Raw genomic sequence first — 26,017 nt, 5'->3', positions numbered from 1 at the left:
AATTGTATTGCATATGTTTATACTTTTTATTCAAGTTAAATTAATAAATATCAGAAAACCAAAAAATAAACTAAACAAAAAATAAAATAAAACATAAAATAAAAAATAAAGTAAAATAAATAAATAAATGAATAAATAAAAATACAATTTAAAAAAATATATTTTAGGTCTTTGAGTCTGTCTTTGGGGTAAATCTTATTCCATTTGTCGATTTGATCTCTGATAGTAAAGGTTAATTTGAATTTAGTTCTGGTGCATTTGACTGTTTCTATGTCCTTGTCAGCTGCTTCATCATGGCCGTCACAAGCAATATGTTAAAGAAATGCGTTTGCGCCAAGTTGATCTTTCCTACTAAATTATTACGCAACATATTTTCTAGTTTCAGAGGTTCTTTTAAGTCCAAGATATATTTTATGTTTTTTTCAACCTCTTCCCAAAAGAGTATCAATATTTAACATGAGAGGAATGTGTGTATAGTTTTTCCTCCAGCAACTAATCCCTGCTATTGGGTAACACTTCCCATACTTAAATGTGTTCCTTAAGTACATGTTTGAACAACCAAACAGTATTCCATGTATACCTCAAGTGCTATCTATGGATGTATGTGTGAAATGAGTGATGTCTTTGTACTTGACGCTTGTGACCGGCCCTGAAACCCGATAGCGGCACGTGAGCCCAAATGAAATCCAGGCAATGATGGACATGCACGAATAGGTGCCATGTAGCCACTTGAGACCCAGCTCCAAAACATAGCTCAGATGTTTTGGATAATCAAGAGGTGGGCTTGATTTTATACCTCACCTGTTTCAGTTTGTCTGTTTGGAGCTGCTCCCGTGGTTCAGATGTGCATGACAGAGATGAATCATCACATATTCCAACAGTTGGAACCAGTCCACCAGCTAAAATCCATTCTTGATAGTGTGTTCATTTGAGTTGCAGTGTTTTGCCAGTACTCCAGCCAGAACAGGAAAAAAAAACTCATGTGTGTGGTGATGACTTAGTTTTGCAGTTTAATCTATTACAGGTGCTCCTTCCATATTAAGCCCTGCTTCTGAATCCCACCAGTGCAGCCTCGTGATCAGGTCTTAAACACCTGAAATCGCTCCTCCTTCCGCAACGTCCTCTTGACCCGCGCCTGTCCAGTGAAGCCAATGAAATCTGCAGGCCATTTTTTGTAGTCAGCTTAACTTGTACCGATGTGTCCTCTGGCCTTGTCCTCTATGTACCCCTTATCGAGGCCCTCCCCGCTAGCCCAGATGAGGGGACAGGGGGTCTTGCATCATTCTCCTTTGAGAACCCAACATGCAGCACATCAGAGCCTTTGTCTCACTCAGCCCTGGGAGCACATCCAGAGAGAAATTAAAGGAAGATTACTTCAATCCTCCTCTTCTAATTTCAGCTCTGTAAATAGACAGCGAGCCAGGATTGTTCCTGTCTTCACGCTCCTCTTTGAATTTGTATGCGAAGTTATGCGCGTATTTTTGCGCATGAATGTGTGCGTGCTGGCTCTCCCAGGGTGTGGGCTGACCACAGCAGCATCACTCACAGTCCTCAGCAGACCACCTGGGGCTCATCTGTCCCCCCCTCAACCCTGCACCTCTCTCACCCCTGTCCTGCTCCAAACAGCCTCATCTCACCTCGGGTCGCCGTTGTTTTTTTCCCCGCCGTTGCTGTTTCCCCACGACCTTGTTACTAAAGCAGAGAATACAGACGTGGCCGCCAGGCAGCGCAGGGAGGCGCTTCAGAAGAACACTTTATGACCTAATGAAAGGCATCTCCGCAAGCTTTTTGAAGTCTCTCAGACAGTCTGCTTTCGTGAACCACCGAGCCGGCGCTGAAGACAATGCAGTTTGAAGTCTCTTTTGTTGTTTGTTTGTTGAAAACATAATGCCAAAGCTAATGACGTTAAGTCGAAAAGCTTGGATGAGTGATCTTGAGGGCCAGGCTGAAACCTGATGATTACTCTGCTGCGTGGATCTCTGCTGTACTGACGATGTGTTTTCGCTGTGCGTGCCTGTGAATTGTGGTGCTTTGCCACACTTCACTTTACCCACGGAATATAAACAGTGATGCAATGAGAGAAGAATTACACTGAATCAGTGGTGCTCTTGCAACTTATTTTTGTTATGGACCAAACGCACAGAAAATTAGGAGTGTAAAAAAATATTGATACATTTGGGTATCGCAGTGTTATGTTTTGTGATACTGTATCAATTCTCAAAAACAGTGTATTGATTTTTAATCAATAGTTTACATGCAAAGATCCGTAGCAGACAGTGGTTCATTTTGTGTTGTGCTTAGACCACCGACTGTTAGATAGCAGTGTTGTAATCAGTGGTCTACCTCTGGGTCTGAAAAGTGAAGCAAATGCATTGTAAATATGAGTTTATGGTCTCAATCGCTAGTTTCAAGTCTTCTTCAATACAGCATGATGTTCATTTAGTCAATTATGGTCCCATTTAGAGTCAAATAGACCATAAAGCAGGGGATGCTTTAGGGCATGGCTACTTTGTGATTGACAGGTCGTTACCACGGCGTTGTCCAGTCTGGGAGTTGTCCGTGTTTTCATCTTAGAACTTTAACCCTTTCACAGTGTGTTTTCAGTTCATGAAAGTTAATTGTAACATTTTGGTCGCCTAAAAATCTCTTATTCAGGGTTCGGTTGTACTTAGCTCCACCCTCTTGTGTCACTCCTGGTTGCAAAAGACCAAGATGACGACGGCCAAAACCGCAGTCCACAAACCAATGGGTGACGTCACGGTGACTACGTCCACTTCTTATATACAGTCTATTGTTGTAATCTATCTTCAGCCATTTGGCTCTTCCACTCCAATGTAACAACATTAGGAAGTAGCGCAAAGGTGCACCGCTAACGTTTATTTACTCCGATTTTGTACATGTGGTGTTGTGTTTTTTATACTATGACAGTTTTTCTAAAATTAGATTAAAAAAAACTTGCAATATATCGCCTTGCTTACGGTATGGCAAGATATCGCCATAAATGAATCGTAACCCCTATATCATGATACGTATCGTATCGCCAGATTCTTGCCAATACACAGCCCTACAAATAATACACAATACAAGTCAAATGGCAAATAAATGACACTAAAGCTTATACTTTCTCCAACAAACTTTGAGATTTTACATTTCCCCTCACATACAGGATTTTTCACAGTAGCTCACCTACAGACAAGCACTTCACAGCCTCAACTTTCAGACGCCACCGTCACCATCAAGCCCACTCACTCAGGGACTCGTGACATGTGTAAATACTAGAGCCTTGGATATTAGATTAGAAAATTACCCCCCTCCACACACAAATCTCAACACTAAATAGGGACGGTGACGGCTAATGAGAGCCAGTTGTTCTCTACTCCGTTCCCATGGAAAGAAAGAAGAGAAGAGGACAAAGGAAAGGAAGTCTGATGATGACTGCTGCTGCTGCTATGGAGGCCAGGATCGCAGCAATTAAGACGGACCCCAGGGTGCCTCTGCCTCTCATTCACTTTCACTAGTGCGTCTTTTAATCGCACCTTTCTCCACATCTGGCCTGCATCTTAATTTAATCAGTTACCTAATAAAATGCTAGGAGTCTGGTTGCAGTTGTCCAGCGATGTAAGACAAGGAATTCGATGTTTTTTGCACTACATGTAGAAAGAGCCGTCCATCCATTTATCAGCCGCAGTCTTTCTGCCAAGTTCTCCATCTAGCTTTAGCCCCCACGATAACTTCATCATAAAATTTCAATGTCTTTACTGTCCCTGCTTTGTTTACCACATGGCTGATATCTTGTTTATCATTAATGATGCATTTGGTGATAAAGTCCATGCAGCAGCATCCGATTCCAGCCAAGAGATTATGTCGGATGAGCAGAAAAAGTCTGTGTATCATTTCTGAATACTTACATCATGACGGTCGAGCCACTTTCCCCCCTTTGTTTGTTTTCACTAACACACTGGTGGTGTTAATCTAGAAATGGTCTTCTGGCAACGCTTTCTTCACTGACTAATAAACAAACAGCCGGTGTTATTGTAGCGATATGGGGTAATTCCTGCAGTGTCCTCATAATCACCCCCAACCCAAGCTTTGGGATTTGATTGGTGGATCTGAATCAGGGTCTTTGGTTTAGATTTGGTGGATCTGTTGAGGGTGACTTAAGCAATGAGTCTTGAGCTTTAAGGGTGGCGTCTCTCAGACCTTTTTAAATCATTCTCGATTGCCAAAGCTTAGGAGCGGGGCACGGCGGGTTTGGCGAGCTCCTCCGAGCGGCCCGGGAAGGCCTCGGTCTTAAATTCAACGTGTTGATCACAACACTGCAGCCTGCTGAATGTCAGAGCTCTGCTTCACCAAGCAACGGCAATCCGCATTCAATTTGTGGCAAAATGTTTGTAAGCAAACTAATGTCATGTGCAGAATCGGTTTTGTACTTCAATCAATCCTAAAACAGAGGCTTTGGTCGCCACATCTCCCAGAGCCAGGTTTTTGTTGAGCAGCGTTTTGCAGCTCCCCAGATGGACCACATTAACTCACCCTTTTCACAATTTTTTCTTTTCATTCTCCAGCCTTTATCATTTTGCATCTTTGTTTTGGAGCCAAGGCTTTCCCAAGCCATAAAGCAGCTGAAAACATCTCTGTATTCATGTTTTCTTGTCTGTTCATCTTTCCTTTGTTTTTGATTTTTTTTTTTTTTTCCAGTTTGGTGTTTCACAGGCGTTCCTCTATTTAGACCAGCCATGTCATACTCGGTCCTCTCCTCACTTCTCCTCCAGTAGGTCTTTTTCGGATGGATAGTGTTCCAACTGACCCAGCGCTTTAGGAATGTCAACATGCATAAATTATTACTGTCACACGGATGTTTGCTTTCCCCCCATGTATGTCACGTGGCATCAGGGGAACAAGAGAGTATCAAAGCAAAATATTCTCACATTATTTCTCTAAAACAGAGATTGAGGGGACAGAGGAGAGGTGCTTGGACTGTGGGAAGAGAGAACGAAAGGGATATTGTCTCTCATGCTGTTAAACCCTGGAGGAGTAAACCCACCCACCAGCATTACTGGGTGGAGGGAGCTTGTTAAAATGGCCCCACTCGGCGCCCTGAGCTTTTGGAGTACACGGTGTTTAAAATACAGTTGACAGTCACTCTGAAGCACTCGGCATCCATTTGCAAGCTCCGGGGTCGCGACCTTCTACTGCCTCTTTGTTGTGGTTCAGCTGAAGTGCATAGCAGGTTGCCTTTGTTATTGAAACAAAGTTGAATGTATTAAATGACTGCCTTTGATGCCCTTTTTTGCTTTGTGACCGCTGTTACGGCGTACAAAGAGCGGTGACTTCACATTATAAATGTCTTCCCCCCTCTGTTTTCCTCGAGAAAATGAGAGAATGAATTGCGGGCTTTATGGCATTTGGTTAAGTATTATTGTTATTATTTTTGATTAAGATGAGGTATTGCCGCATTGAGGTTTTCTTCCATCAGCACAAAAGCACAGAGGCCTGCTATCAGCTTTATGGTTCTGGTAAACAATAGCGGGTAGCACAGCAGGGGCCGGACCTGTAAACTCTGATGGAGTCAAGATACAGAAGTTAATTTCCATGCAGGCGTCCTGCAAGCAAGTAGCTCAGCTGAATAGTTCTGTCAGAAAGATTTAGTAACATGACTTCCATGTTTTTCAATGGGAATTCTACTGTAGTTACAAGAGAACATGGGAAAACTGTGAAGTACAGTTTTTCAACATGAAAAGCAGCTCTGTTCTTAAGCTGACCTCACCTGACTACTATGACTACTGGAACCGCCTGCCACTGGTTTCATTTAGGTCCAAACATGCTGTTAATTGCTTCTTGTTTTCTCTCCAACTGTCATATTTGTTCAAGTTAATAAACAAGCATATACAGTATATCGCCATGATTGGAAAACCTGAGGAAGCGAGAGCAAGAAATGGGAACACAATACATATGAAGTCACTTTTTTTGTAAGAAAACATGATAAAGTTAAGCAGTTTGCATGAAAAGGCGTATGAATGCCACAATAATGCGCAAGGCGTTTAGCGTGCAATAAGTACGCCTTTATTGATTTCAGCGTGTCATCTGTACGCTATGTATCATGTACTGACTGCAATGTAAACGCATCCGCTTATAAATGCTATTGGAAGAGTTAGTTACGTTGCATAAAAAGTGAGAAAGACCACTTATGGTGGGTGGGGAGGTGGATGGGTCCAACAAATACCGGACTTTTATCCAGGAGACCCGTGTTTGAGACCGGTGTTGACCGGTCTTTTGTTTTGTAAGTTACGTTAGTGACGTTTGTTGTCACAGGTTTTTTTATTGACTTTTGTGACGTGTTTTCCATAGCTGGGTTACGTTGTTTCCGTACGTATTTTACTTAGTGACGTTTCCCCTTACCCTAGCTTAGTGGTTTTCTTGTCTGAACCTAAGTTAACTGCGGACATTCGTGTGGCGTAACAAATGACACGCGAAAAAGCTAAAATGTGTTACCATGACACGCGGAATGTCCGTGTAATGTCGTGGCAATTATACGCCTTCCCGTGAGACCGGGTTGAGTTAAGAAATGTGCCTGTAATGTAATGGAGTTTCTGTCTCTCTGTGACAACTCTGTCTTCGCATACTTTAAGGTTTTCTTTGAATAGCTCTGTAATTCTCTCATGATGTCAAGTTGCTGACCTATTTCACTAAACACTAAAGTTATTTTTATACCTCTGCCTTGACCTCCTCCCATAATTAGCACTGTTGTCACTTCCGAGTGATGTCACTCAACCACCCTTTCCATTCACCAGTACTCTGATTATGTCACCAACAGACATTTCACTATTTAGTATCCATGCTCTGTTGTCTTCATCGTCCTGGGTTCCTCTCATGTGTTTTTAGTGGCATTTTGTACTTTCTCATGCAGTTCATTCATACAGTAGGCCTATGCTTTTTATTTTATAACATCTTATTTTTGATGATCTTTTGTGCCCTCAATAAGCGAGATTGGGGGCATTTCTATTGCCTCCGCACGGCTCTCAACATGGCGACTACTGAGTTGGCCGCTTGTAGCTAACGGTGCTAACAGTGAAAATGAAGGCAACAGTGCTGACAGAGCTGACAGTGTTTACCTGAGGGGGAACCAGAGGTTGGGCGCTACGCTTCCGAAACGACGGCGTCAGTCGGGCTGGCATTATCAGCTGTAACCGCCGCATGAGAGCAGTGCAGAGTGGTGGCCGTGAGCTAGCCAGCGCGGCACACTCACATGTATGAACATATATTTACCGTATGTATTTTTCAGTACTTTTTCTGCTCCCCTTTTGGGTGCTTTTCATGTTCCTGAAGTAAACTCCCTTGAAGCTTTTATTATATAATCCAGACTTCAGTGAGGATATGTGGCTGTTAAATGGACCCTTTTGAAAGGAATAATAGTCACCTTTGTTACTTTGACTTTATTTATTATATTCTTTCCTGTCGACTACCACGGACGTCTCTACCATCTTAAAACATCCACATTTTTATGTTCCCTGATCCCTGAACCTGAATTGCAACCTACTTTTCATTCATCTGGAAACGATCAACTGCATATGTGCTATTCAGATGTAGAAGTGATGTTGTCATATTCGACTAGCCGGCCAATGCTGTAAACGGGTGGCATTTGGATGATGTGACATTTGCTTCCGCATATTAGCCTTCCTCTAGCCAAGCTGTTGTGAGTTACACTGACAGGAATAGGGGTCAGAAGTCGTACAGATGCACTCAGATATGATTGGCACTTGGGAGACTCACGGTTTCACACTTTGGGGATTATCCTCCATTTTCCAGAATGTTCTGCCTAGAGACTCTGAGGGGATGACCTCATGATTGGCTATTGGGGGGGGGTATGTGTGTGTAGTCCATGATCATGATCAACTAAGTTCAGAGAAAGATTGCATTGGGATCTGGAAACGGTGCTTCGGTGCAGCCATTATATAATATAATAGAAAGTAATGGTTGGAAAAGGGGGATTTCAGCTGGGAGCGGGCCTGCAGCTACAGAGCATGTTTGTATTCTGAATTTATTGCCCTCTGTCAATGAATAAATTGGCGAAAGGTTAAAGCATATAGACTAAAGAGCCATAGGTTCACCTGCTTTTTTCTTTTTCCGGGAGTTAGCACAATGCGGATAGTATAACTGAGCCCAGAAACACAGGAAGGAGTCCAGTGAAGCTGAGATCAAACCCTGGGAAAACAACTGACTTCATGTGTGTTTATGTGTCCATGTTTGTGAATGCACTTGATTGCATGCATTGATTCAAACTATATGAACAACAGTGTGCTGTGGTGTGTTTTTTCTCATTGTTTCTTTTCCTCTACGCCCCCCAATTGTGTTCCCCATTATCCGTTATTCCACTTGTAAGCACCATCTAAATATAGACCAAGAATTTGCTTAGGGGGCACTCTCTTAGTAGTGGTGGTTAAAGAGAAGACGGGGTATTTGCTGTAATTGTAAATGCATGTGTACAGCCTGAGCTTGGGAAGAGAGACAGAGGAGCGTAAAAGAGTATCTGGCAGTTTCTCCTGGCGCTCGCTCTTTTCCCAGCTGCTGTGCAGCTTATTTGTCCCTTCCAACGTGGGGCGCTCCTCGGAGTGGACGTTTTGCCTTTGCTGAATACCTTTTTCAAATACCTCCTTACCTCAATACAAGCTTTACCCGCTTAACACAACACACATGGAGACAAGTCCAGGCCCTTTTTTTTCTGCCTCCCCTCCCCATTGCTTGGAAAATCTTACATTTCTACAGAAAAGAAGTGCACACATCCTGTCCTCATTAGGCCAGGGAAAAGAGAGGGATCTGGCAGGGCCGATCCTATAGAAGCCCCACACATGAGCCTGGACGAACAGAACAGAACAGAACAGGCAGGCGGGCGGGCATGCCGCGGCGTTTTATACGGCTCTTGTTCTTAGCCTTTGATGACACTGTTTAGAATAGGAAATATCTAATAAGTCAAGTATTCTGTCTAATGTGCTGCCAGTGGGTTTAGTATTTGCCTGGAGGTCTTGAAACACTATCTCCGCCACAGCAATAATATACATTTAAAATTCTCATGAAGTGGGTGGGAGGGAGCGATGTAGCGAGAGAGCGAGGGGGGGTGGGGGGGGGGCTGAGAGTACATGCTGTAATAGCAACCATGTGCAGGTTGGAGCAGACGAGGGCGGGATGGGACGGGACATACCTTGGGTCTTTTGAAAACTCTCTTTCCGTATGTCTCCTCTATTTTCAATTTATCACAATCATGTTTCAGGAGACAGCGGTAGCTAATTGAAACTGACGTAGCCGTTAACATCAATGGAGGGAAAGGCCTCGATAATGGACACGCTATTGGAAATGATGATGATTAATAGGCTCAAGACTTTTCATGATGCACCTGACAAACCTGCAACTATATATTTGATTTGATTTGATCTATGATTTCATCATAGTATGGACAATACAAAAGAAAATGTGATTCATTTTCAACTTCTCCTAACTTATGTATACTTTGCACAACCTGTTGTCCTCCTGGATGTTTTTTAATCTACCGACTTCAAGCACCAGAGGAAGGATTCCTGTTCTTAACTGTGCAACTAAAGACTTTTGACTCCTCGATAAATTGCGAGAACATAAGATTCAGCACCATAACTGTGCTTAATTTGAATATATATGTTCATAATTTTGGTTTTAGCATTATATTTTTTGACCATTTTTCTTCAAATCTAGCAAGTAACTTTCTTCTAATTGTGTTCATGCTACATGATAGATTATTACTATATTGTAATTCAGCTTCCTCAAAAATAGCATGAAGTTCTGTAGCCCAGGGAGCATTATGTGATTTACTCCAAAGAAAAACCTTCTTATTGATCCTGTATTCTGACATATTAAGCAAACGATTCCACAGTCTTATAATTTCACATATTCGGATTATTGAACCAGGAATCAAACTCATATCACCCTGAACAGCCAGAGTCGGAGCAAACTTATGAACACCTGGTTGAATAAACTGAAAGGCCCTCTTTGCCTTCTCTTTTCCTATATTTTGTACTTTCTGACTGCCTCGGCTCTGATGAACGACAGAAAAGGGAGTCTATTTGAGGAGATGGTTTTGAAGGGTTTTTTCTCAGCATCTCCAAAAATATATTCCATGCCAGTTTTTGTAAACGCTTCTGTTTATTCCATCTTTTTTTACCCACACGTGTCAGTTCTATATAAACATGTTCGGTAATTTATTATTTGATAGGTAGCGTTTAGTTTTATATGTTTGTCTCGTTCCTGTCCCCTGGGAGCCGGTGGCGGCTTCTTTATAGTCTTGAAGATGGCATGCTTTGGTAGCAGAGTAAAGATGCCTGCTTTCATTGTCGCTTGAAGCCCAGCAACCTACTCACTTTGATTTATATCATCTGTCACTGAAAGCTTTTTATTGCCACAACGGCTGGAGCTCTCCCGACATCCGTTAGCTGGAGCCAGGCATAAAATCTCGGCCGCTTGAGACACAATACCACAGTCGCTGCACGAAACGATTGGATTTGCCGGGGTGAGGTCCTTTTTTTAAAAGACATTTCCAATATTGCAAGAAGTGCAAAATGATTTTAAGACCGTGGAAAAAGTCCCAGAGCATGCCTTTAATGTCTCTGTGGCTATACGATCATCCCCTGCTTTGGTCAATTTGTCCATGGTTTTAATCAAGCGAGTTATTTGGTTCGAGTCCTCTTGTAAAGGCAGGATCCAAACAAGTAACAAACTTTGCATAAAAGAGAAAAAAAAAAAAATGTTCTCATCCATTTTTATTTGATGCTGTGATCCATCCCAGTGATTCTAACACAGCATCTTGGTTTGGTTTGAGATAATGCACTTTGTTTTAATGCAAATTGAATTCTTATGTTCATCACATATATCAAGCTGTTGCACATGTTAAGATGTGTTTGTGGAGGTAGCAGCCGCCCTTTTACTGGGAGCATTTAATAACTGCTGTTTGAGGATGCATCGGTGGTTCCCAACCTTTTTCTCTTGTGACCCCAGAAAATAAAGCTATGTCATCTTGCGTCCCCTCGTCACATAAAGGTAAACTCAGATTTCACTCTGAGGTGGCCTCTTCAACCAAAGAGTCATTGATTAGAATAAAATAATAATAAACTATTTTGTGCAGCAGAACTACTGTTTATTACCTTCGCCAAGGCCATAGGCCTTGGGCCAAGGAGGTTATGTTTTCACCAGTGTTCGTTTGATGTTTGTTTGTTTGTCTGTCTGTCTGTTAGCAGGATTTCTACAAAAGTTTGAATGACATTTTTTGGAGGGGTGGAGTATAGCACAATGAACAATCCATTAGATTTTGGTGGCGATCCGGATCATGATCCGAATTTAGGAATTTTTTAAAGGATTCCGATCAGCCTGAGCATTAAGACCACAGGGTATAACACATGCGCAGTGTGACTGATGACGCGTGGATGACGCGTGACCCAGCCCCTTTCCTTCTGAGAGCAGAGAGATACGTGTGTGGATGTGTGGCGAGACTTCGATGTGTGGGAACTGCTGGCCGTCCGCGGTGAGAAAGAAAAAATCGGTAGATGACGGGATGAGAGACAACGTAGTGTAACGTTATACAGACATAACAAGGCTGCTGAGCAAGAAAGGCATCCGCCGATATGTTACACGGAAACACACCGTGTTAATAATAAGCCGACCACCTCACGGTACCGCCAGCTGTGAGCTGTGATCTGTTTTTAAAGTCAGGCACCTTGGCGTAGATCTGTGCTCTCCGAGTGCCATTCTAGTTTCCTCTGCCTCCCAAATCTGTTTACTCATGACCCCTCAGATTTCTACCCCATGAGGGAACCTGACCCCCATGTTGGGAACCACTGCTCTAGGTTATGGCCGGGTCAGCCAAACTCTCTTCCAGTTTTATCTGAATAAGTTGTAGTCAGATACAATTTTCCAGTAATTTGCATGAAAAAAGCAAAGATAAGAGGAAGATCTAAAAAATGTACCTGTTTGGCGACCCCTCAGATTTATCTTGTGACCCCTTAAGGGGTCTGGACCCCCTGGTTGGGAACACTGGTCTTCACGTTGTGGTAGTTGAGAAAAAGCAGAAATCAAAACAGAACAGATGTGCTAACTGCATTTGCCACCACTTGGAATACTGTACAGTGTAAACAATAGGTGCAAGTTACACATTTCTACCTTCTTTTTCAATTTCATTAATGTTCTTGAAAACCACCATTTGCTCATGCAGCAAGAAATGTCATCTCTACCTACAAAGCTCAAAAAAAAAATCTGCATCAGTGTGATCACAGCCCTCCCTTTCTCTGTTTCTGTGCACAGGTGCGTCGACACGAGCACAAGCGTGGCACTCGAGACCCTGCGGCGGGCGTCGACTCGTCATCGCGTCACAGCGGGACCGGGCAGGACAGCGGCTTCGGCAGCGACAGCGCTCGCATTCGCATCGTCCAAATCGAGCAGCAGTGCGGGGCCAGCCACCACTGCATCGCTCGGCCCTCCCACAAGTCCACCATCACCAAGAACCTCAGCTTCATCCCCTTCGACATCTTCCTCACAGCCAGCAGGCTGTCTGTCATGACCTATGCTTGCTCCAGTGCCCCGAAGGCCCTTCCTTCATCGGCGGACGCTCCCAACACACCCGAGAAGACGGAGCCTGGGGATAAGGTAAACAACAAGCCTGTGACATGCAGGCTCTCTCATGACTCACGTCCTGGATTTGTCAGTTGTCCATGTGTGTGCAATTTATCATACCATACACAATATGTGTCATTTATGTGAGGATTGTAGTGGTGTATAAGTACAAAGGAATAATATTACACAGATTTCAAATCAACTTCGCAATTTGGAATTACTTTATGTGGTTTATGAGAGTAATTCCATACAGCCCACATTCATAAGACTGAATTTAATCCAACATAATGACATGTTTTATACTGTGACATGGATGTGTACAGTGCGGTTAGTCATTGTGCTATTCTATTCAATCTGTCACTGCCCATCTAGCTGACTAAAGAATTTAAATGTATATGTATGATGTATATTAAAAAGCTGCCCTTTACACTTAGTCGGGGGTAATGTGATCTAGGCACCAGCTCAACACTGTCCCGCACGAAATAGAAAAACAAACACATAGTTGTCACATGCATTTAGAACTCCGAAGTTTTCATTCTTGGTAATAATAATGTCTATTTGCTCACATCTACACTGAGTGCCAATTTGATTTGCTACAACATGTTGTATAGGTAATGTGATCCGGATCATCCACTTCCTCCCACTGTACAAAAGTGTATATATAAAAGTGTTAAATATCCCGGATACGGGAGCTGCCATCTCGTGATTTTGACGTCATTTGAACCCAGAGTCTACGCAGTAGTGATCAGGGAGGCTGGAGCTCCGGTATCGAGGTCCAGCCCACACAACCGCCTGAACCAATCACAAGCCGAGCACGGCCGCAGCTTGCTAGCGTGAGCCCTCTGGCTGCTACGTTAGCACCACGGTAGCTGTTTGGCTAGAAAGACACAACAACTAACCATAATATCTCTATTACTACATTTATGATCGAACTGACATGGACTCGTGACGGTTATGGAAAGTTACAGGTCCTCTCTCGAACAATTCAATCACAACATCTCACCGCCTTTTATAGCATCAAATAACTAATTAGAATCAAACTTATCAGAAAAACAAACACTTAAACATACATCAGCGTGACAAAAACTCCCTGTAAAATGTATTTGACATGTACTTTGACTTTTTAGTTTGGCCCATGTCCTCTCCGCTAACACGGAGGGGGCGGGATCTATACTGGAGTCAGCCACCAGGGGGCGATCAAGGTGTTTTGGCTTCACTTTTAGGGAACTGTCATGTCGTCTGTCTTTATATACAGTCTATGGATAGGATCCACAGGATGTGTGTAAACTGCATGACGCTGGTGAGAGAGCACTAATCAATCTTTCTGCATCTACTTTAGGTGGGAAAGAGTTCCCTCAACCAGCCTGAGGTCCTGTCTGAGTCTCCTCCAGCCTCGGCCTCCCCCACTCCTGACCCGGCTCCAGCTGCCCAGGGTTCCCTCGCTGGCCTAACCGCCGAGGACATCCTCAACAGCACCAACTCCCAGCCGGCCTCTCCGCTGCTGAAAGGCAGCCTGCTATCCCTGGGTGGCATGCCAGCTCCCAGTCGCTCCTCGGCCCGCCAAGCGCTGGGTGTGACCATAGTGAGGCAGCCGGGGAGAAGAGGGGCTGGAGACCAGGTGTTGGAGCCCCTCCTGTACATCCAGGTGATGCAACCTTCTGCTCTGCTCAGCTGCCACCACCGCAAGCAGAGGATGGAGCTCTCTGTGTTTGACGTGGTCTTGAGAGGAGTGGCTTCTGACTACAAGTGCCTCGGTAAGAGAGATCAGGAGGGGAGAATGACAAAGTTTGCGTGGGCATGTGATTATCATAAAGTGGGCATGTCTGTAAAGGGGAGACTCGTGGGTTCCCATAGAACCCATTTACATTCACATATCTTGAGGTCAGAGGTCAAGGGACCCCTTTGAAAATGGCCATGATAGTTTTTCTTTGACCAAATTTAGCGCAAGATTGGAGCGTTATTTAGCCTCCTTTGCGAAAAGCTATGGATTCCTTAGGTTTTCTAGTTTCATATGATGGCAGTATCTTCACTCTGGCTTCAAAACTGAGCCCGCTACAATCTCCGAAAGAACAATTGCGTTAATGCGTTAAAGAAATTAGTTTAAACGTTATTAGCAATAAAATGTTACTATCGCGTTAACTCCGACGGTCCTAATATAGACCCTATTTAAAGTACAGGGAATGTAACTTTGCTACCAACCCACAAAGGAATACTATCAGACTAGTAAATATAAAATCTTTTCATGCAAAATATGTTGACACCATTTCTTTTTGTTTTTTGTTTTCTTCCTTTCTCCATGCCCCTTTCCTCTTCTCTCTTTTTTTCCCGCTCTTTCTTTATGTCTTCATCTTTCATCCAGACCAAGGAAAGACTCTGCCAGAGTCTCTGGACTACAATGTGTTTTGGCTGCAGACGGTAGCAGGAGAGGTAGACAGTAAAACGGGCATCCCTCCCCCTCTGCTCTGCCTCCAGATCAAAGATTTCCTCAATGGACCGGGTGGGGATCACGCACACACACACACACTCACACACACACACACTCACACACACACACATACACGCACGCACACACACATTGTTCAACGCATGCAACTTCTGTACACTCACGCTAACATGCTCGTTTACTATTTTAAGGCATCCGTTTTACATTTAATCCCTTTGCAGGAAATGTCCACCGCTGTGACACACGCACACACACACACACACACACACACACACACACACACTGATCAAACACATCCCAGAGGCAGACACAAAGGTCTACTTTTCTGCTGCGTGTGCACATGATGAGCAGCCTAACTGACGAAGTTTTCGCTAATGCTCACTTTGAACAGCCGACTACAAGCTCCTGTGGATTTTAGTGCGTGTGTAGAATCAGGCTCCTGTGGATTTGCCTTTCACAGGGTTCGGTTGCCTATTTTTAGACTGATATGATATCCATATGAGCAGCTTTAAGCTAAGGTTGTTGACCTAAGGGTGTGGCTGACATCCTACCCAAATACTGCTGCAATGAATAAAAGTGTGAGTGGGCTTTTGAGTGTGTGCAACCTTGTTATCCCTGTGAGGGTTTCTTGGAGAGTGTGTGTAGGCGCAGGACATCCTTCAGAGTTCAGCTCCCTGAGCCCAGTAGGCCAGATGCTGCAGATGCGCGCACACACACACACACAACTACGGACACAGTATGACATATAGTCTGTCTTTCTTCCACATGCATACAATCATGAACACATACTGTGCATGTATACAAAAAAAGGAGCTCCAGGCTGAACTGTAGGTGTTATTGATGATGGTTCGGGGAAGCTGCGTAGCCCCCCCTCGCCCACACCCGTCCCTTCCTGCTGTCAGCGGAAAGCCCTCAGCTTCTCCGTCCACCTGGAATCGCACAACACAATGCGGCTCTCTGTGCAATCACACAATGCAGCCCGCACGCCACCAGTGTCCATCTACCCCTCTGCTTGTTCCAGATGGCGCCAGCAGTCAAATTACAGCGTGCGTGACCTTTCCATGAGGCATGAATTACATCAGAGTTTCAGTCAGGTTTTTGAGCTTACGTGGTAAATATGACTCCTGTCTGACGGGGATTCACTGTGTACATGAGAGGCAGGTTGATGTAGCGAGTAAAGAGAAACCGTCCCTCTACATATGGCACGTTTCCACAAAGCAGTTTAGTTCATTACTACGGTTATTTTTGCGTTTCCATTAGCAAAAGTTGTAGATGGTCCCAATAGAACCACTTCATTCTGGGTACCGCCTCAGTCGAGGTTCTAAACGAGCTGAGCCGATACTAGAAGGTGGAGTTAAAACACTGCAGGCCACTGATTGGTCAGAGAGAATCGTGACTAGTGCGACACGGGACATCCTGCATAAACCTGCTGTTTTTAAATAGCCAAGCAGCGGTCAACAAGGTCAATGCCTAACCTTAGCTATTCAAGGTCAATGCCTGACCTCAACTATTCAAGGTCAACGCCTAACCTCAACCATTCAAGGTCAATGCCTAACCTTAACCATTCAAGGTCAACACTTTACCTCAGCCATTCAAGGTCAATGCCTAACCTTAACCACTCGAGGTCAACGCCTAACGTCACCCATTCAAGGTCAATGCCTAACCGTAACCATCTCACGAGAGATTTGCAACTTGGGGGTAACCTTCTAGACACAACCCTGAAAATCCCGCCTAAACTGAGGGGTACTATCTGCAGTGAAAACAAAGCATAGAGAAAAGGACCTGGTACCAAAAGTGAGTCGAGTCGACTACAGAGAGTACTGCACTGACCTCTGACCTCCCTTTGGAGAAGAGCAAGAAAGAACAACAGCAGTAGATGCAGTATTGTTTCCAAAGGTTAAATAAATATTTAAATAGATTTATGTTCACTTGGTATATTTATCTAATCCAAATTGCATTACGTCCAGCGTTGATTTTACAACTTAATGTGATTTATGAACAGGATGTTTCACTGAACAGGGTTACAGCCTGTCATATCTCTATTACATTATGCTTTGGTTACATGTGAGTCTAGTGTTTAGTTGAAGCGCAGATGTGCAATTACAGTCAGGTGTTTCCCTTGAACTAAAGAGCAGAGCTGTCCTCGTCTCAGAAGGATAACTTCGATCATAATCACTCACATTCATTCTCCCTGCACATACATATAAACAGCAACCTCCCAAATGACTCAGACAGGATCCAGGCTCAGTGTGAGGTTGCCCCGGGTCAGGCTACGCTGGAAATATCTAGAATTGACCACACATGCTACTGGTTCCCCCCTTCACCCCTTCACCCACACAGTCACACACACACACAACTGTGAGTTGTTTGGTTAGATGAGTCTCTAGTGGAGATAATTATCCTCTTCAGGGATGGGGGAGCAAAGGAAGAAGTTGCAAAGAGCAGGAGAATCAGTGAACGGATGTGGACTTTTGTGGCATACAGTCATTCCTGTTGTTTAGACGGTACATAGAGACAGAGTCAGCATCATTCATAGGAAGGTTCAGTCGATGTCTTGACCTGGTGAGACATGTTTCGATGTTTGGATTGACCTAATTTGATTAGGAAACAAAAATGAGTGTGAAGAAAGAATAAAGGGAGGATCGATGAAGACAGGATTAGGAAGAAAAAGTGCATCCAGCATTTTATTTATCAATCCCCACCCCTGGTGTTTTCACAGATGGTTTATCTGCACGTGCAAGTCTGTTTTGCGATGTGTATGTGTATCATGTCAGGCGGCTCTGCTTTGATTCGACAGCGCTTCACATTTGATTTGTTTCAACGAGGCGCAAACGGAGAGCAGACCGCCGCGAGGCCGCATCTCACTGTGTGTTTACAGCAATGTGCTCGCAATTTCTGCAGCGTTTGTTCCGCGAGACCAATCAAAGCTGCCCTCCCAAGGATGCCGAGTGGGAAACACTTGTAACACGTGTACTGTAAACTGGATGGTGCCTCGGCAGACTGACCCTCACTCAGCAACCGCTCATCACACACACACACACATAAACAGCGCTAATGCAGATGCATACAGGAAGCCACATTTGTAAACCAGAAGGGTTCAAGGCTTAACCAGCAAACACATCCATGAAAAAAAGTTCCGGGATGTGCAGGGTTCACAGTGATGACCAGCGCTCACACACAATACACACACATACACTCTCCCTCTCTCATCTTCCCTATTCAGTTCCAGTCTTTGAGAGGGTCAGTGAGCGAGTCCAGAGATGTAACTGCTACCACTTGGAGACGAGAGAAGCAACAGGTGATAGATTAGCTAGAACAAATTGGAACCATTACTCTCCCGTGTCCCTGGTTCCCGTCAAGCTACGGGTTCACAGAAACGTTGTCAGTTACTGTATACAAGCCTGTGCCCCTCCGAACCGTCCAGAACCATGCTAATTCGAGTCAGATGCTATCGGAGGCGCGTGTCACTGGCCTTACTTGGTATGAGGCGCTTTTTTCGTGACAGTGGGATTCTACAGACACCCCCCTCAGAAACATGATTGGCCCCTTACAAACACAGACATACACACATACCCTTCACATACGGACCCTGTGTAATTGGACACATTGCCACCTGTGTCAGACGCAGGCTCTCTGCTGTCAAAGAGTCAAGCGTAAAAGTCGGCGAGAGAAATCAAAGGTGGGGTGGGAATGAAAACAATGTTCGCGGCGGTTGCGCACACATGCATATACCCAGCACCAGTTCAAAGTGGGGACGGCGTCATGCATGACCTCGCCAAAAAAAGGCACAGTAACCTGGTTAATAAGCATATTTGATCTGCCCCGCCACTTTGTAGAGATATTTACGTGTGTGTGTGTGCCTCTGTCAGACCTTGATCTCCCACTTTCTCCAGCGCTAATAGAGGCTGACACCTGAGAAGGGCCAGTCTATGATTCCCCCCAGCCTGTTCACATTAAGTCCTGTTCTTTAAAGGTATGTGAACACCAACACCACCTCTCAACCTCTAGGCTTGATGCCTGCTCCTTGCACTGACAGTCTCCAGCTTAAAACAGCCAGTAGTCTTATGGCTGAAGCCAAGGTGTTCCCAATAAAAACACTCATATGTGTGAGAGTGCCACTGCTGGAAAAGCCCTCTTTTGACCCCCCCCTCCTTGGCGATTAAAGTGTCCCCAGGTTTTTTAATAATTTATATTTCCTTCCTTTAATTAAAAAAAAATCTCTGCAGTCTTTCCTTGCCCTCCTAAAGCATAACAGGCACATTTGAAAGCAGTGTTATATAAGATTAGTATTGTCAGTTCTTCTTCTTACAGCGTTAAAGAGGTGCAGCAGTGTTGAGAGAAGTCTTCATCGTAGTGCTGCGTTACATCTCCATAAATATTGGATTTTGCAGCTTGGTCTGTAAAACGTATAAGCCTGTCATGGCTCGTTAATCGTTTTTTTGTTTTTGTTTCTGTTTTGAGGTTTTAATTTCCTCGTTTTATGCCGTCTTTGCCTGGATAGCGAAACCACATGGAACGCCTCTGTAAAGGCTGTCTCGCACACACAGCTCCAGAGAGACAACCAAACGCAGGGAAATGACACAGATGTACTCGACTTGAAGCCACATACTGCTGTGAAGTGATTTTATTAGAATTCTGCAAAAGATTCATCTTTGGACATCGCTTCGCTGCAGTAAAGAATGTGCTCCATCGGTCGGTCTGAATGAAGCCAATGGGGGGAAGGCTGAACAGATGCTGTTCCTCTCCGGGGTCCTCTGTGGAGAGTTGTTTCGGAGTTCACACAACTTAAATCAACTGATTCAGATGCACTCTATCCTGCTGTCATTGGACAAAGTAAAGTGACAGAGATTTTCCTTGAACCCTTTAAAGGGATAGTTTGGGTGTTTTGAAGTGGGGTTGTATAAGGTACTTATCCATAGTAGATGTATTACTTACAGTAGATGACAGTCGGCGTGCCCCCAGCTTGGAGAAACAGACAGGAGCACCGGCATCAGAGCAAAGCAATACAGTGCTGTGGACGGGGACGGCAGAAAAACGTATTTTAGCCACCTAAAAGAAAGGCTCGTATGACTACTGCTAATAATAAAAAGGCTGATAATAATTCCAGGCCACAAAGGCATACTGTACATCAGACTTTGTACTCATGATTAACGTCCCATATCAAGTAAAAGTTACATGTAGGTGTATCCATTGCGCTGCTCACTCAGGCCAGGTGAGTTTTTGAATAAACAGGTAATAAATCCCTCACCGTCACCGGTTGTCGGGGGTAGGATGGGTTCTTCAGGGTGGGGGAAGAGCGGGACCTCGGGATGGAGGACAATCGATATAATGAGGACCAGGTCTGCCTGTGCAGAGAGCCAGGCGAGGCCCTGACTGGTTGATCAGAGACAGCTTTATGTGATTACAGAGGGGGGGGGATGAGGGGGGGTTGATTAGATTGAGGGCTGGAAGAAGAGTAAAAGATAGAAAGGACTAAGAAAGAAACAGTAGGATGGGCTACATGAAAACAGAAAAAATGAAAGAAGAAGGGAGGGGAGCAGAGGAACCTGGATGAACAGCTGCACACGGACTATTTATTCCACCGCTGGAAAGTTTCCTGGTGATAAGTCAAGTGGAAATGATAAGCTACATTGCACAGCAAATTCCACCTATCTTTCCTCCAATTCCTCTCTCCATTTGACCATGTGCCTCACTTCCACTGGATTAAATGAGAAAGACTCCTGAGGGCATAGTGTGTGTTTATGTGTGTGTGTGTGTGTGTGTGTGTGTGTGTGTGTGTGTGTGTGTGTGTGTGTGTGTGCGTGTGCGTGTGTTTATGTGTGTGTGTGTGTGTGTGTGTGCGTTCGCCTGCCTCTCTTGGCAGCGCTCCCGCTCGTGTCATCCAGCGCTCCTACCTGGGAAGGAGACAGACGGGAGGCCTAAAACCCTTAAAACCCCTCTAAACACTGGTGCCTTGATGAGACCATGAAAAACAGCTGCGCTTGTTTTCGGGCCGCTTCCCTCTCCCATCATCATGACCAAGTGGAAAAATGGGATAATGGAAGTGGTGTAAAACGGCATTGAGTTAATTCATGTGTCTCTGTAAATTCCAGTCAAGTGTTTGAAGGCTGCAGTGCACCAGAGAGAGAGAGAGAGAGAGAAAGAGGTAGAACGAGAGAGAGCCGAGGAGTCTTGGATTTATGTGGCTGGCATGAAGAAGAGATTCTCCTCTGCTATTCCGCAGTGTCACGTTAGGATGTTACAGTGAGACAGCCTGTAATTGTGTGCGTGTGTGTGTGTGTGCATATATGTGCATATAAGACGAGGAGAAAGAGTTGGAGACTGGAGCCAGCTGTTCTTTAACTGGTCCTTGCATGCAAAGCTCAGTGATTAGAAGAGGACTAAAAGGTTGAAAGTTTGATTTACGAGACGTGGTTCCATGCAGTATTCTTTGGGTTAGATAGCAACACATCTTGCTCAGTGGGACACTGATGAAGCCTGCCTTTTCTTAAAACACTCAAATGGATTGTGTCTAGTTTATGGAGGGTTTCCAAATGACAAGAGTGAGTTTTGAAGAGCAAAAGACCCCAGCCAACAGTGAATTTATTCAATTTGGGTCCTGGGTTTAACATAGTTTAGGAGGGCCAGCTTTAGCACTGAAGAAGTCTTTCACTAGATTGCTCATCATAAAAAAAAAATGTTAAAGGTATCATATTGTAGAAAGTAAGATTTACATGTCTTTTTTGATTATAAAGCAGGTCTAGGTGCTATATAAATACTGTGAAAGTATCAAAACGCTCAATCCACGGAGAAATGCATACACCCCGTGTTCAGAAACTGTGCCTTTAAATGGGCCGTCGGGACTTCCGTAACGTTGTGATGTCACAACTATACAGTCACCAGTTGAAGTGCCGCTAAACTCTGTGTAGTTGACACACACAGTGAGTCCCTGGCTGCAGTGAAGCTGTGAAGATGGCGAAAGATGCAGAATACTGGAAATGCAGATGCATGATGTTCATTTAGTAAATTATGGTTCAACTTAGAGTCAAATAGACCATAAAGCAGGGGATGCTTTAGGGCGTGGCTACCTTGTGATTGACAGGTCGCTACCACGGCGTTGTCCGGTCTGGGAGTTGTCTGTGTTTTCATCTTACAACTTTAACCCTTTCACAGCGTATTTTCTGTTCGTGAAAGTTAATTATAACCTTTTTTGGTCGCCTAAAAATGTCTTAGTCAGTGTTTGGTTGTACTTAGCTCCACCCTCTCATGTCACTTCTGGTTGCAAAAAACAAGTTGGCAAACGGACAAAATGCCAAACTCAAGGCTTCAAAACGGCAGTCCACAAACCAATGGGTGACGTCACGGTGACTACGTCCAGTTCTTATATACAGTACTGTGGACAGCACGGATGCGGAAGACCGAAACGTAGACCAATCAGAGCAGACTGGGCTTTCTTGGGAGGGGGTCTTAAAGAGACAGGCGCTAAATAGAATTTTTCAGACAGAGGGTGAATACAAGTATATTCAGGCAGACAGTATGAGAAAAATAAAGTGTTTTTTGAACATTAAAGCATGTAAACGTGTTCTAGTTGAAACCCAAAATACAAGTATGAACCTAGAAATGAGCATGAAATGTCTCCTTTAATTTCCCATTCACAAAAACAAACACACGGAAACCCCCCGGGGAGAGTGTGTGTAGTACTTAATGTAATTCTGACATGAGGTAACCTGTTTTGTCTCGACAGTAAATTCATGTTTTTATGACCTGCCCAAAAGCATTCTTCTCTGCTTCCTGCCCCGTTTTATTATCACTCAGCTCTTAATAAATATAAGTCAGGAAGAGCACAAGAGATACTCCCCAATTTTGAGAGAGATTGCTTAGAAACTATCCATAGAGGGAGTTGTGGTTTGTAAAGTTTTGTTGACAGCACAGTTTTAAAAATTCTATTTTGTCTCTTTTCTTATCTCTCGTCTTTTTCTTCCCCTCATTTTCTTTCTATCTACAGCTGAGCTGAACGTGGAGCTGTGGCGCCCTCTTAAAGTCAACCCCACCCTGGCGAAGCTGGAGCAGGCCAAAGCTTACCTGAAGAAAGTCCTACCAGACCACACATGGGATACCTCCAGCAAACCACCGTCCGCCTCCTCCTCCCCTCACTCCACCCCTACGAAGACGCTGCCCAGGGCCTTTTCTCCTCGTTCAGACCCGCACCATCAGGCCTCTGCCCTGGGTAAAGCCAGCGGTGTCGGGGCCCTGGCGCTGTCGTTCCACAAGGTCTCTCTCCACACCGCCCAGATCGTGGTAGTCATGGAGACGGAGGCCCATCCAATGAGGCCCAGCGTGACCGTAACAGTGTCGGCCATGACGGGAAGTCTGAACATGAAGTCAGGGCCCAGGATAGAAGGTGAGTCAAAGAAAAACATCTTTCCTTTTTTTTGCAGAAACTATAAAATAACAAGAGCTTATGTGGGCACACGAGAATTAGGAACACATTTTTTTTAGACTATGGAACCATTTTATATTCCTTTCTCCAACCCCCTGCTAAGACTTCTTAGAGCTCAGTAAATGACCCGTGTTTGTTTCACTCCAAAGTAACAAGAGCCCAGGCCCTTAAATGACTAACTTTATTATTACTGTTTTTTTCTTAACGTGAAAATGAAAAAATATCTAACCAGTGATGTGATCCATCTTATTCTGTTGCATTGCAAAACATTGCCACTTGTTTCAAGGACATTCTTGAAACAGGTGGAGCTACATTGGAAACAACTGCAATGACTTCACCCCATTTGGCAGATTTTATCATCTTTAAAAGAAACCACAAAGACTCAGTAATGCACTACACTAAATATACACGCTTTTTTGTGTGTCATTTGCCCAGTACCCAAGCTAACAGCGTGTGCCAACAGGAACCAGTCCAGACCCTTTGAAAATCAAGTACAGTTACACAGAGCTCCAAAATATCCAATGCAAAAATGTAGTGGAGAACAAATTGTTCTGTTTCGTGTCATTGTGTAACCAAACAAATATTGATGTGGACAAACTCTAAAGAGCTATACCCAGTGCACCACTCCTAGCTGTAGCTGAAGTGTTGTAACTAGGGCTGTCACAGTTAATATGATAATAACGTGTAAAGGCAAATCCGTTTTTACGCTATTAATTTCTTTAATGCAACTTGCAACTTTTAGGTTGTAACAAGCTCAGTTTTAAAGCTAGAGTGAAGATGAAACTATAAAAAAACTAAGGAAAACCATTGGTACCAACCATGTCATACTAGATTGTCGTGAAGGAGGTTAAATAACGCTCCAACCTTACACTAAATTTTGGTGAGGAAAAACTGGCATGGACATTTTCAAAGGGATCCCTTGACCTCTGACCTCAAGATATGTGAACTAAAATGGGTTCTATGAGTACCTACGAGTCTCCCCTTTACAGACATGCCCACTTTATGATAATCACATGCAGTTTGGGGCTAGTCATAGTCAGGTCAGCACACTGACACACTGACAGCTGTTGTTGCCTGTTGGGCTGCAGTTTGCCATGTTATGATTTGAGCATATTTTTTATGCTAAATGCAGTACCTGTGAGGGTTTCTGGACAATATCTGTCATTGTTTTGTGTTGTTAACTTATTTCCAATAATAAATATATACATAAAGCAGCATATTTGCCCCACTCCCACATTAAATACTTGACAAATCTCCCTTTAAGGGACATTTTGAACAGATAAAAAATGTGCGATAAATTGCGACAATCATGAGATTAATCACAATTAAATATTTGAATCGATAGACAGCCCTAGCTGTAACACATGTTCCCTCAGGAATTAAACAGCAGGTTGTGTGAGAAGAATAAATCCAGTGTGAATATGTATTTATCAGCATCTCGCTTAGTCAAACTTTCCACTATCCACCCTTGTTTGTTGAAGAACATGTGATTTCTCTGCCTTTTTGGACAATTTGACGTTCTGTCATTCACTCACCCTGGGAACCAAATATCAGTATCGCTTTTCTGTATTATTTGGAATATTGCTGTTTTTTACACATGCTAGCAAAGCCCTCATCTGCCAAAAACAAGGTTTGTCAGTAAACTGTAAAGTGAGATGTTTGTGTTAGTCTTGGACCTAAAGTTGTTTTGTGTATTTGATTGCAAGGGTGTGTGTATTAGGGCCTGAGAGAGAGACAGATATTCCCCTTGTGCTTACTGTATGAATGAGTGTGTGTGAGAGCGAGATGTTTGTTTTCGTGTTAGGGCCGAACCCTGCCTTCATCCTCAACGCTGACTATTATCCAGGAGGCATCGCAGTGTTTCCATCCTAACAATCAGAACTGCTAATGCCAATGTAAATTATAAAGCTTCCAATTCCTCTGTGCCGTTGGGTGTGAGCCGATGCGCTGCAACAGATAATCAGGGATGTTTTTGCTATTTTTGTGGCACATCTTCCAAATTGGACAGCAGATGGAAACAGACGGATTAAAATAGAACGAGGAACTGACATGCAGGAGAGGAACACTGTTGTGAGTAGACGGTTTGTGCCCCAGTACCGCTGAGCAACACATCCCCTGTTGACTGGGGTTGCGGGGGGACGAGGACGGAGCTGGAGCTGGGCTCTCTAAGTGCCTGCATCTGTTTGACAGATGTTGTTATATTGGGTTACTTCAGATAAAATGATTGTCGAAAATGTTAATTAAAACCTCAAACAATTTGCACTTTGTTTACTCAAATCTGCATAACTGCACAGTGACACAATACCCAGCGCCGCTGCCCCGCTCTGATTTTCACCAGCTTTCATCCGTCTTTGATGTGTTGACTTCGACAAACACAGTTGAAGCTGCGTGTGCAGTGCAATGGAAAAAGAAATAGAGACAATTGTACTAATATGAAAGCTAATCCCCTCCCGCTCACTTTGTTTTCAGATGCCTCCACTATTTGTAGTGATTTATCTCCCTTTGCACGTTTTTGAAAGAGATTTGTTAAT

The 26,017-nt window shown here is 43.9% G+C and overlaps 1 protein-coding gene across 5 annotated transcripts in view; it reads left to right on the top strand.

The window, feature by feature from the left end:
• The window catches only part of LOC119497149 (vacuolar protein sorting-associated protein 13B-like), a 393,997-nt gene that overhangs the window by 273,583 nt on the left and 94,397 nt on the right, over nt 1-26,017 (top strand). For all 5 annotated transcript variants that reach the window (XM_037785043.1, XM_037785042.1, XM_037785044.1 and 2 more), the window contains 4 exons: nt 12,316-12,657; nt 13,964-14,378; nt 14,984-15,121; nt 23,052-23,447. In XM_037785043.1, coding sequence (XP_037640971.1) covers nt 12,316-12,657; nt 13,964-14,378; nt 14,984-15,121; nt 23,052-23,447 — 1,291 coding nt within the window. The remainder of the gene's footprint in view (nt 1-12,315; nt 12,658-13,963; nt 14,379-14,983; nt 15,122-23,051; nt 23,448-26,017) is intronic.

Source organism: Sebastes umbrosus, chromosome 11 (genome assembly GCF_015220745.1).
Source record: "Sebastes umbrosus isolate fSebUmb1 chromosome 11, fSebUmb1.pri, whole genome shotgun sequence".
Classification (NCBI taxonomy): domain Eukaryota; kingdom Metazoa; phylum Chordata; class Actinopteri; order Perciformes; family Sebastidae; genus Sebastes; species Sebastes umbrosus.
This window is presented reverse-complemented; position numbering and strand designations above follow the sequence as displayed.